The following is a 13,809-nucleotide window of genomic DNA, read 5'->3' as shown; positions in this document are numbered from 1 at the left end:
CACTCATATTACAGAATCCTGTTCACTAAACATGTGTATCTGCAGAGAAACGGCCCTCTGCCTGTGTTGCCTTGTTTTTTCTTATGGTTTTGCTGCTCAGGACGTTTCACCAATTCAAAACTTTGATGTTTTTATGAAAACACGTGATGTGTTTATGAACAACTCAGACAAATTCTACGGACTCTACCTTTAATGTTGATCAGTCTGAGAGTGAAACATCACCACCTACAGGTCAGACTGTCCTCAGATGTCCCTGATCTCCTTCTGCTCTCAGAGGATGAACCCTTTAAAAAATGTCTCTGTGATGTTTCCTGTAGCGCCCCCTTCAGGACAAACTGCACACGCTGAGCTCCACCTGTTCTAAAACATCAGGATTATTTCTGTCTGTGGCTGAAATCAACTCTGCAGTTCAGATCTCAGATGATAACAGACAGAAACACACCAGAGCAATAAATATTTCATGTTTGAAGATGTGATTAAGACTTCAGATAATGAGGTTATAATTATTATCTATTGACAGTCTGCTGCTTCTCTCTCTCTCTCTCTCTCTCTCTCTCTCTCTCTCTCTCTCTCTCTCTCTCTCTCTCCCTCTCTCCCTCACACACCCACACACACCCACACACACGCACACAGACACACAGACACACACACACACGCACACAGACACACAGACACACACACATCTGTAGCAGCAGGAAGTCAAAGGTCACAGACAGCATCACTGTGGTTGCTATGCAACATCAGCTCAGTGTATCTACAGCTGCAGCAGCACAGACAGTCTGTCTGTTGGTCCTCTGACTGACTGACATGTCATGACAACATTCATGTTTCCAACATTCATAGGGCTGCAAAGGTTATTTTCAGAATTGATTAGGACTATTTTTGTTAAAATGTGATTAATTGATTAATGAACTAATCCTGTCACAATCTTTTCAATTGAAAAACAGGTTCAAACATGAAAACAGGATGAGAACACAGACGTACATCCGTCCACCTTTCAACTAGTGATCAATCTGTCAATAATTTTTCCACTCATTGATTAGTTGTTCGGTCCATAAAATGTCAGAAAATAATGAAACATGTCTGAGATGACATTCCAGGATGTCTTGTTTTGTCCACAACTCAAAGACATCACAAACAAAAACATATATCTTGTACATCTTGAGTGCAGCAATTATTTTCTCACTGAATCGATTCGCTGTTCAGAGCAGCTGATGACAGGCAGCTGCACTAAAACCGTTTGTATCCACCCTGAACGTCCGCACTGGACTGAGGAGTGAAACGCCGTCACAGAGAGACGGAGGAGGACGTGATGCAGAGGGGGACGCGTTCAGACGGTCTCTCCTGGAACGCAGCCACGGTGTCGACCTCTGCTGTTCACATGAAAAGTGACAGAAAATGTTGTGTAACTCATGAAACATGAGAGAGACGTTCAAACCCCGCCTCCTGCCACACAGCTGACCAATCACAGCATGAGGTGAGTGTGATGTCTGGGGTCAGAAAGTTACAGAGAAGGTCAAACACAGCTCCGCTCCCTAATCTCACTTCAGAGAGGAGAGAGGAGGAGGGGCTAGACGTGTCACCTGAGGGAGAACACTCACAGATTCATGTAGAACATGTGGAGAACACAGGGTTACATATGTAACAACGGTTCTCTGAGTCACTCATGTCACTGCTCAGGTCACATGACTCCTGGGAGTTTTTTTCATTCACAGAAACAAACATCAGTTTACACCACAGGGTTGTTGTTGTTATTGTTGTTGTTGTTCCTACCTGGAACATGACAGTAAAGAAGACGACCACAATCGTCGTGGCAACAAAGTAATCCTTCGCTTTGACCTGCTCGCCGTCCAGCAGCACCACCAGAGCGAACGCCACCGCCCCTCGCAGCCCGCCGTATGACATCACCACCTGGTCGATCTTGTCCAATGGGACGAGGCGGAAACGGTTCAGAACCCACGTCTGACCAATCACACCTAAGGCACAGAGGTTACCAAGAGTCAGGACGGCCAATCAGAAGAGAGCAAAGGTTCAACACTGAGGAGGAGCAAAGAGCAGGAAGCTGAGTTTAATCATCTAAAGTCTCCACATGGACTGAAATGATAACGTTAAAGAAAAGACTTTATTTGTCCTGTTTAGGTTCAGATGCTGCATTTTTCTAACAGAATTCTGACTGTGAGCAGAAGAGACGCAGTTTTAAAGGTTAAAGTGAGTCTCAGAGGAGTTTGACATTTGAACCTGCAGAGAAACAATCAGTGATCAGAATCACAAAATCTCCTCAAATGTCAAAATCTGAGGCTGGAACAGGAAAGGCCAAATCTGTCCATGAGGGTGACGAAACATCTCGTACACAATGATGAACAACGGTGATGAACAACGGTGATGAACAACGGTGATGAACAACGGTGATGAACAACGGTGATGAATAACGGTGATGAACAACGGTGATGAACAACGGTGCAAAAGGGTGAAAAGTGTTGAAAAATGATGAAAATGATGAAAATGATGAAAATGATGAAAAATGATGAAAATGATGACATAATAAAACAAAATGATCTTGAAAACTTTCTCAATAATAATAATTAAGTGTTTCTGCACAGATTTGTCAGATTTACATGTCAGTAGTTATCTGTTATTATTCTCTTGTATCCTCTCTTCTGATTGGATGATAAATGGGACACTTGTGGTTCTGTTTCCATGGAAACAAGGCCTGTAACAGGGGCATTAGCGACTGACCTGCAGCTCTGAAGACGAAGATGAAGACGAGGGTGCAGGACACCAGGCCGGTGTCCCAGGCCCACTTGGACTTGTCCACCGCTGAGATCCCGAGGAAGATGAAGATGATGGTCTCAGCGATGCTGGCCAGAGTCTTCATCGTGTACTTCACCGTAGTCCGAGACTTCTGGGAAATGTTGGCCTCCACGTACTTATTGGCTCCGATACCACAGAACGTCATTCTGACCAGAGAGAGGAGAGGAATACTTTACCAGTGTTTGTTTATTTGTTTGTTTGTTTGTTTTCTCCTTCACTGTCCAGTTTTAAATGTTGTTATTTACTGTCTGTCCAAACAGAACCAGAACCAGAACCAGAACCAGAACAAGGTATGTTTGGCATAACTGGAAAATTTAAAAAACCACAAAAATCGATGAACTTTTCCTCCAATGTTTTTGTTTTTGTTAAACGGAGGTTGAGGCTCCATCACATCCTGCAGACTAAAGCATCACAACGTTTCCTGCACTGCAGCAGCCATGTTTTACTGGTCACACTGGTCACATTTGTGGTCAAACTGGTTCGGCAGACTTACGACAGGATGGCTGACAGGGAGAAGAGCTCAGCGGTCAGGTAGGCCAGGTAGACCAGCAGGAAGACGAAGAGCGGCTCGATGATCCGAACCTTCTTCGTAAAACGAGTGATGAAGCCGAGGATGACGGCGAAGACCAGACCCACCAGAGTCCCCCCGATACTGACGATGAGGAAGGAGGCTGAGGGGGGAGGAGGAGGAGGTGGGAGAGGAGGAGGGAGAGGAGAAGGAGGAGGAGGAGGAGGAGGAGGAGGAGGAGGAGGAGGTGGGAGAGGAGGAGGAGGAGGAGGAGGGAGAGGAAGAGGATGAGGGAGAGGGAGAGGAAGAGGATGAGGATGAGGAGGAGGAGGAGGAGGAGGAGGGGGAGAGGAAGAGGATGAGGAGGAGGAGGAGGGAGAGGAGGAGGAGGAGGAGGAGGGAGAAGAGGAGGAGGAGGAGGAGGAGGAGGAGGAGGAGGAGGAGGAGGAGGATGATGATGATGATGATGATGATGATGAGGAAGAGGGGAGAGGAGGAGGGAGAAGAGGAGGAGGAGGATGATGATGATGATGATGATGAGGAGGAGGAGAAAGAGGAGGAGGAGGAGGAGGAGGAAGGTGAGTCACAGAAGAATCAGATACGTATTTGATTGACTTCCTGTCTGTGGACTCACCAACTCCTTTGAAGTAATCAGCTGTTTGAACGTTCTCCGCTCCGACCTCCACAAACGAGATGTAGACTTTATAAAGAACCTGCAGGAGATTAAAGGTGCAGTTCACTAATGTCTGTCCTGATGTGAAGTCAGCTGCATGTTATCCTCAGTCCTCACTGTTGCTAGGTGACCGACAACGAAAACAGATGTGACCTTCTTCTCTTTTCAAAAACTTAAAAAATATTCATATAAAAAAGAAAACCTCAGTGTGTTGACACATTTTCAAAAACATCATCAAACCAGGTATTAATTCACAGAAACAAAAAAAACACAATGTGAGGACAAAAGACAACAATCAGCACGCTGGACTCAGAGTCTGTTTGTCGTTGTGACAGAGCATCGGGGCCACAATTAGAAAAATAATCTGAGATTTTAAAGGAAACAATTCAATATTTTAAAGATAAAGTCAGAATATCTCCTTTTCTACGTAACCTGGGAACAATCATGACTCGTTCTCCTGATATAACAACTTTACTTATCTCTCTAAATATCATGATGTTAATCTAAAAATGACTCGTGAGACTCATATTAATCATTTTGAGGTTCTGTTAGTCCACGTGTCTCCAGCTGAGTTCTGTTCCATCACACTGAAGTGATTCAGTCGGTCAGTGTGCGACTGTTCCACCGCTGACAGCAGTTTAACACTGTGTGACAACATGTGAGTTCTTTTCTAGTAAGAACAGAAACGGGATGAATTTTCTGTGTGAAACTGACTGAGCCTCAGTGATTTACAGTAAATTACAGCTGATACAGAACCATAATGTGAGTTCTGTGTGGTTCTTTGTGGGTCTGCAGGTCAGCGCTGCAGATTTTTCCCACACTCTCTGCTCTTGTTGTGGGATTAGTTCATATTCTGAGTGCTGCTGAGGATTAGAAACCTGCAGCCTTAATCTGCTCAGAACGGTTTAATCCCAGATTTCTCAAACACGTTACTGAGTAAATATGAAGTTTCTGCTCTTCATCAAACATCTGCTGCTACATTAAAGGGACATTCTGCTCTTTTCTTCAGCACGTCACTCCTCCCTGATTCTCCACAGTGACGTTTCCTCCAGCGCCACCATCAGGACAAACTTTACATCAACTCACTCTGCTGCTGGGAAACTCCAGCATCGTGACTGCTGATTGGCTGAAACACCCCCTGCAGCCATTATTGACCTTGTAAGCCTCTCTGCTGTAACAGAGTGTTGCCATAGCAACACACCAACACAGATCACAGGATGAGGTGTGAGAGTGTTTGTTTGGTCATGTGTGTTGCTGTGTGTGTGTGTGTGTGTGTGTGTGTGTGTGTGTCTCACCACAGTGACGGCGTCGTTGACCAGCGACTCTCCAAACACGATGATGAAGAGCGTGTCGTTGACGTGAACCTCCTCAAACACAGCGAGCACCGCCACCGGGTCGACGGCCGAGATCAACGCTCCGAACAACAGGAAGTCCATCAGCTCGGCCTGCACACGCTCATCTGCGCGCGCACACACATGCGCACACGCACACACACACACACACGCACGCACACACACACACACACACACACACACACACACACACACACAGACAAACACAAACTGTTTACCTCTATTACCTATATTAAGGACCTTTCAGACGTTCGCCCTCGTTGGTTTTCAGATTTACGCCAACGACACGACTGCTGTTGCTGAAATGAGAAACACCTTACAGACAGTTTCAACTGGACTCACTGTCGCCTTTTTGACACCAAGGAAACAAAGTCTGTCTGCTTTTCCTTTAAAAATCAGAATCACTGAACGTTACAATTAAAGTTGAGTCGACTGAACACGAAACAGACGTGTTTTTAGAGATTCAGACTCTCAGTTAAATGTTAAAAATCATGATTACATTATTGGTTTAGTGATTAAACCTGAGCGTTTTCAGATGATAAGAAATTCAATGATGAACATCTGGTTTGACTACCTGCTCTCAGACCAGCCAGTCTAATTAAATCCATGGAGTCTCTTTATAATCGAGCCTTGAAAATCTTGGACAAAAAGTAAATTAGGAACCATCATGACGCGCAGCTCGCTCACTGTTCACAAACTGTAAAAGGTTCTATGGGTCAGTTCCTCACCAGGAAGGAACGAGAAATCTGAGGTGGCTGCATCTGTACACTTATTAGAGCCCAATAATAATCCTGTCATTGTTTATCAGCCGATTGTGACCTCACACTGTGACCTCACACTGACCTATGACTCCCAGCAGTTTGGCGGCGTACAGGCAGAACCCAGTGCAGAACGCGTTCCACAGCGTTCCCACCACGGCGTACGTCAGGATGGCGCCCAGGTTGTCAAAGAAGAGGCGGGCCGGCATGAAGTATCCGGCATCGCCCACGATGGTCGGCAGCAGGAAGAGGAAGAAAAGGGCAGGCTCCAGCTGGTACAGCTGCTTCTTATTGGCTATGAGGACGACCCCGCCCAGGACCAGACCCAACAGGATCAGCATGCAGCTCTCCGGGACCACCGTGGTGAAGCGCTGAGAGAAATGGAACACTGCCGGAAGAGAAGATGAGGTTAGACAGTCAGACAACAGCAGAGAGATGAAGAGATGTTTCACAGGACAAATCCACCACCCTTCCTAAGCCCCGCCCCTTTTCCCTCTGTGCCCAACAGAACAACTTTCTCCTTTCCTGTACATGGTATTTTTTTTCCCAGGACAGCAAAGCCATGATCCGCCAACTCTGCCTCCGATTGGTTTACCCTGAGATTCTTACCCTAACCCTAACCAATCACAATCCTCATGTCTAAACCTGACCAACCCAAACCAAGGAAGACAACGAATACGAGCCAATCAGAGTCAGAGCAGGGCAGGTCACGACTCCACTACCCTGAGGAAAAAAAAAACAAGTTTCTTGTACTTAGATATGCTACATGTTTGGTTAATGTTAGCAAAACACTAACTAAAGAGCTAACTCGTCTACATCAAGACTGTCAGTCATCCAGGTCACTGTATTCATAGCAAAGGTTGTCGTAGGAAACAGGACTTGGTAGACTCTAAATGTTGTTTGTATGTGAAATCACAGATTCAGTGTGTCTGTATTTGTGCCATTTTTGTGTTACTTTGACAAATGATTTAAAAACTGATGATGTGTAATTTGGTTCTGGATGAACTGACAGTTGTTACAACAGTACAGATGTTTTTTCACATTAAAGACACACAGAAGTCCAGTGTTTTTCTCAAGGACTCCTCAACATTTACACAGAGCTTTTATTCTGAAGGGTTTACAAGTCACAAGTCACTCTCTCACTCTGTCACTCTCTCATTCTCTCACTGTCTCACTCTCTCACTCTGTCACTCTCTCATTCTCTCACTGTCTCACTCTCTCACTCTGTCACTCTCTCACTCTCACACTCTGTCACTCTCTCATTCTCTCACTCTCTCATTCTCTCACTGTCTCACTCTCTCACTCTGTCACTCTCTCACTCTCACACTCTGTCACTCTCTCACTCTGTCACTGTCTCACTCTCTCACTCTGTCACTGTCTCACTCTGTCACTCTCTCACTTTGTCACTGTATCACTCTCACACTCTGTCACTCTATCACTCTCTCACTCTCTCATTCTCTCACTCTCTCACTCTCACACTCTGTCACTCTCTCACTCTGTTACTCTCTCACTCTGTCACTCTGTCACTCTCTCACTCTGTCACTCTCTCACTCTGTTACTCTCTCACTCTCTCACTCTGTCACTCTCTCACTCTTTCACTCTCTCACTCTGTCACTCTCTCACTTTGTCACTGTATCACTCTCACACTCTGTCACTCTATCACTCTCTCACTCTCTCACTCTCTCACTCTGTCACTGTCTCACTCTCTCACTCTCTCATTCTCTCACTCTCACACTCTGTCACTCTCTCACTCTGTTACTCTCTCACTCTGTCACTCTCTCACTCTCTCACTCTGTTACTCTCTCATTCTCTCACTCTCTCACTCTGTCACTCTCTCACTCTCTCACTCTGTCACTCTCTCACTCTGTCACTCTCTCACTCTCTCACTCTGTTACTCTCTCATTCTCTCACTCTCTCATTCTCTCACTCTCTCACTCTCTCACTCTCTCACTCTGTCACTCTGTCACTCAGCTCTGACCATCAGGAGCAGTTTGGTGTTCAGAGTTCTACCCAGAAACAAGTGGACATGTGGACAGGAGGAGACGGGGATTGAACCTGTGATCAGCGGACGAGCTGAACCACAGACGATCCATAACTCAAACCATAACTGCTGTGATCAATAAACACATGTGAAGCTCACTGATGACCTTATATAAATGTATAGACAGACCCGCCTACTCTTCTCCTTTACTTGTCTTCTCTCTGGCTGTCAGGTCAAAGCCTTCATTGTTTTATTTTATTTTAAAAATGTGTATTTATGTTGAATCTAAATTATTAAGCACTTCAGGTTATGTGTGTATAAATTAGAGAAAATTAAATCATTTGATCATTTATCTTTCTTTTCAGTGAGAACGAAATGCAAAGATGAACCTTTTTTTCCATTAAAACTGTAAATCGTATCATGTTTACAATATCTGACAAAAAAAAAACACTTTACTTGATTTCTGTTTTTGCATATCGTTCAGCCTGATTGGTCCATATGTTTGTTTGTTTCAGCTGCAGACAGAAGGATGGATCACACACCAGAATCACTCTGTGTGTGTGTGTGTGTGTGTGTGTGTGTGTGTGTGTGTGTGTGTGTGTGTGTGTGTGTGTGTGTGTGTGTGTTTGTGTGTGTGTGTGTGTGTGTGTGTGTGTGTGTGTGTGTGTGTGTGTGTGTTTGTGTGTGTGTGTGTATACATGGCCTTGGACACGTAGGTAGAAATCCATCATTCAAGGTCTGCTGTGAGTCATGACAAGAGCGCACACACACACACACACACACACAGCAGGAACATTAGTGCGGCTCGTCATAAATCAACAGCAGGAAACAAACCATCAAAGACTCAAGAACATGAAGCTGCTTCTGTTTTATAACTGATGAGATAAAAACTGATTCTGTTCTTCTTTGTTGTTACTGAGTCATGATTATTTATTGTTGTTCAGAAATATTTGAAGTTTTCAGGAGCACACACACACACACACACACGCACACACACACACACACACACACACACACACACACACACGTGTGTGTTGCTAGCTTACTTAATTGTTTTTCCATTGACTTTGTTTGTTACATCAATATTAGCATTATTATGTTTCATTATCTGGTGTAATATTACTCTTCTATTATATTTAATATCATGTTTTAATCATGTGCTGTTTTAACCTTAATTATCTGCTGCAATATAACTTTTTATTACTTCTCAATGTCATTGACAATATCATGTAATTGTCAATATTTTAGCTCACTTTTGTACTAGCTTGTTGCTAGGCAACATACAGCTAAACAGGAAGTGGTGCATTTCATAAGGTTGTGATTTTTTACATCAGGACAGAAGAAGAAACTTTGATTTCCTGGGGCTTAAAACTAATGAACTTATTAAAAGGAGGTCACATGTTCTGCCTGTGAGACTAACAGTTCTGTCACAGTCTGACAGTCAACATGTGTTACATCATGTTGAAACAGGCTGGAGTCACACAGGAGCCGCTTCTCACTGCAGACTTCAACAGAAACCTCTTCACTGCCTCCTCCCTGATTCCATCCAGCTCGTGTTTTGAACTGACTGAGATAAACTCAACACAGACAGAATGAAACAGTCAGTTATTTTCTTCATCTCTGTGGATTAAACAAACATGAATCGACTGTGAACTGAACCTGAGTGCAGCTGAAGTTTTATCTGTCTGACTCTGTTGCTGTGACCATACAAGCTGAGAATTCCTCTTTCCTGACTTAGACATGAACGCAGCATGAGAACGCCTGTCTGACCCTGTCTTGACTCTGATGATGACTTCCTGTATGAACACCTGGACTGATGAAGACTGAGAACACGGAGGAAACATGGAGGAAGATGAAAATGAGTTTTAACAGTAAAACTTTTGATTCTCAAATAAAACCTGAAATCTGGTCAGACTTCAAACTTTCAGACAAACTCTTTCAATGAACACACGCACACACACACACACACACACACACACACACACACACACACACACACACACACACACACACACGCACACACACACACACACACACACACACAGCTGAACCTCCCACACAGCAGACGGACAGGAACAGTGAGAACATTCAGCTGCTCAAACATGAACATGGTGAAACACAGTCTGTATCAGTCTGCTGATACTCTGTTTGTCTTCAGGCAACAGTCAGACGATCTACTAACACATCACTGAAGAAGATACATCTTCAGTAGGAACCAATGAGACGCAGGCAGGAAGTCAGACAGACACATGTTGATGGTTTGAGTCATAAACAAACATATATACACAGATGCCACACTGGCCTTAAAATAACATGTCAGTGTCATCAGCATACTGATCCAGTGATACTGACCTGTGAACACACGGAAAACAGGAAGCTGCAGTTCCTCTGGATAAAAAGGACTAAAACATTTACATTACTCATCTGATTTCAATGAGTCATTTTTACATTCAGTGGTTCATGGAGTCAGTTGGACAAAATCCTTCCTTCCTCCACAAACGAATCACTGAAAACACAAACAACTCCTTCATCTGAGAAATGTAAATAAAACCAAACACATGACACAACACACTGGAACACCCCCTCTGACATCACTGCAACATCACACTGTAACACCAAACTGTGACATCACTGCAACATCACACTGTAACACCAAACTGTGACATCACTGCAACACCACACTGTAACACCAAACTGTGACATCACTGCAACATCACACTGTAACACCAAACTGTGACATCACTGCAACATCACACTGTAACACCAAACTGTGACATCACTGCAACATCACACTGTAACACCAAACTGTGACATCACTGCAACACCACACTGTAACACCAAACTGTGACATCACTGCAACATCACACTGTAACACCAAACTGTGACATCACTGCAACATCACACTGTAACACCAAACTGTGACATCACTGCAACATCACACTGTAACATCAAAATCCAAAAATTCAAATTCACATTCAGAGTCACAGACGTTCTGTTCCTGAAGTGTTAACAAACTCCCTCTTCAATATAACAGTGTGTAGTTTGCATTAGTATCAGCACACTTCTACATCATCAATACAACAACAGCTGTAACTGTATGACTGTGTGTTAAATTCTCATGAAAAACACAAATGTCTGTATCTAGAGTCAATGTTTGGTTTGTCTGTTCAGGGCTACTGTAGAACACTGATGAAAACATACTGATGAATATTATATTACATTTCTGATAATAAATCCTATTAAATCTGACAGACTGGACCTTTCAAGCAGATTTTAACAGAATGTGTGTGTCAGTTTTCATTGGTTTAATGCTCACATGATGAGAAACCACTGGTCTGTGAATGGACAGAGCCTTTGTGTGTGTGTGTGTGTGTGTGTGTGTGTGTGTGTGTGTGTGTGTGTGTGTGTGTGTGTGTGTTATAACCTCATTAAGAAGCAGCATGTATAGCATGTTATTGTCCTGCAGCAGTGAGTCACCAGCTCAGGAAACACGACTGTGTGAGTGTGTCTTCAGAGCCATGACGGAGGAACAAAACATTTAAAGAGAGACAGAGACGGAGACAGAGACGGAGACAGAGACAGAGACGGAGACAGAGACAGACAGCTGGAGTCGTGCTGGTCTGTTTCTGCTCTGAAACGCAGCAGCTTTAAAGGAGCAGACCTCTCTATGAAGATCAATACAGAGCGATCATCTGTCGGTTTGACCAGTTGATCATGTCAGTGTTATATTCCAACATCTGTGATTATTAATGTGTTCATGAGCTGTCAGAGGTGAAAGAATTATGATTTATATGTTTTGTTGGCCATAAGGACAGATGTGATTATCTTTAATTAACATTAATTCCATGAGAAGTGAAACTCGTTTCTGTGTTTTTTACTCTATAAGAGACGTCACTCTGTAAGATTCTGATGTTTCGTTAATGAGAGACAGAAGAAAGTTTCTTTTGTTCTGAATGAATGATGATGATTTCGGGGAGTTGAACCCTCCAGCAGGAGGACGTCCACGTCTTCTTTGGTTTATTATCTTACACATTTCCAATAATCTTCTACTTTATACTGTGAACTTTTGCATTTTCCTGCACAAAATATACAGCTCTTTCATTTAAATTACATAATGCATGTATTTTTATTTTTAAAAATTATTTTATTGTAATTTTTCTATTCTGTAGCTACTTATTTGCTTTTATCTTTTTTTATTATTATGCATCAAAACACAGAAGCAACATCCTCGTATGTGTGAATCTACTCAGCTGATTGATAGATTCTGATTCTGAATAATCCATGAAATATTAAAATATTCTGTAGTTCAGATGAACAAACCCTGATGCTGCTGTTCAGTTCTGTTACATTTGTCTTAAAAGAAGAGGTGGACAGTTGGATCAGCGTTATGATTTCTGCAGCGATACTCAACGTGTCCATCAGTGAACTCATCTCTCCAGACTGAAAACGTGCAGACAGCTGGTGAATAAAGAGGAGGGACACACTGAGGGACACACTGTGGGACACACTGAGGGACACACTGAGGGACACACTGAGGGACACACTGAGGGACACACTGTGGGACACACTGAGGGACACACTGAGGGACACACTGTGGGACACACTGAGGGACACACTGTGGGACACACTGAGGTTGTATCTGTGTGTCATTCAGCAGAGTTTGAAGTTATTCATCAGTTATTCAAACACAAAGTTCACTTGAAATGACTTCAGTGATGAAGACAGAAGACAGGCCTCAATAAACACCAACTGTTGTATTAAAATGCACAAAACCTCGTTTGGACGGACAGTCTTCTGTGTTAAAGGAGCAGTTTAAGTTTAAGATGCAACATAACTTTAATGTTTTCAAAAGAGGTTTGAAATCATTTCTGAAAGACGTACAGCTGCAGTTCATACACACCTGGAGCTTCACTCTACTGTACTTTTATTTTTCTATTTGAACTTTTAAAAAGCCTCCTGTGGACACACGCTGTAAAATAGTGTTTCTCTACAAACACTAAATAAATGTTTGTTCTGTTCGTCTCCGTTCGTCTTCGTTTGTTTCCTGTGTGGATAATAAAAGACATCTCATCTTCAGCCTCTGAGGTTTTTCAGTTCCACTGTTAACGAAACTTCACCTGTGAGTCGCTCTTTAAAAGAAACGAACCTGTTTGGAGGAAAATAACAACAAGCAGCTGAATAATTTGATCTGATTGGATTAATTGATCAACAAACATTAACTCCAGATCACCAACACACACTCAGACTGTCATTTATTTTAAATAGTTTCAAATTGAATTATTGATCAAGAAAACTTCAATCATTTTCTTCAGAACTGTAGTAACAGACATTTTTTGTCAGTATTTCTGTGTGAGAACCTTCATCTTCTCCTGAACTCCTCCTCCTCCTCAGCAGTTTCAGTTTTCAGTCATAAGTTTATTGATTAACTTTTTTTTATGATCAGAAGTTAAAGCTTTTCAGACGTTTCCTTTAACAGAGCAGAAGCTGCAGAATCTTTCCGTTTGTTTCACTGAGGTGAGACTCGGGGTTTTGTTTGAAATCTCACCTGGATGATTTGCTTCTTTTCTGCCGTCCTGTTTTATTGTGCAAATAAAAAGCTTGTGCACACCTGTGGCTCGCCCTCTGACTGCAGGTGTGCAGAAATCTGCTGAAGCATCGTCTGTGTCTCCACGGTGACGAAGCCTCACGTCTCTGGAACTGAACGCAGCTGTATCATCACCGGGCTT

General features: G+C 43.1%; 1 protein-coding gene across 1 annotated transcript in view; it reads right to left on the bottom strand.

The window, feature by feature from the left end:
• slc9a5 (solute carrier family 9 member A5) overlaps positions 1-13,809 on the bottom strand; it is a 30,610-nt gene that overhangs the window by 15,239 nt on the left and 1,562 nt on the right. Inside the window, exons 2-7 of the mRNA XM_084719973.1 lie at positions 6,188-6,490; positions 5,288-5,451; positions 3,954-4,032; positions 3,305-3,482; positions 2,737-2,957; positions 1,774-1,976 (exon numbers count right to left, since the gene is read on the bottom strand). Coding sequence (XP_084576099.1) covers positions 1,774-1,976; positions 2,737-2,957; positions 3,305-3,482; positions 3,954-4,032; positions 5,288-5,451; positions 6,188-6,490 — 1,148 coding nt within the window. The remainder of the gene's footprint in view (positions 1-1,773; positions 1,977-2,736; positions 2,958-3,304; positions 3,483-3,953; positions 4,033-5,287; positions 5,452-6,187; positions 6,491-13,809) is intronic.

The sequence above is a fragment of the Lutjanus erythropterus genome, chromosome 1 (assembly GCF_056507025.1).
Source record: "Lutjanus erythropterus isolate fLutEry1 chromosome 1, fLutEry1.hap2, whole genome shotgun sequence".
Classification (NCBI taxonomy): Eukaryota; Metazoa; Chordata; class Actinopteri; order Lutjaniformes; family Lutjanidae; genus Lutjanus; species Lutjanus erythropterus.
The sequence above is the reverse complement of the archived record's forward strand: the minus strand, read 5'-3'. Positions and strand labels throughout refer to the sequence as shown.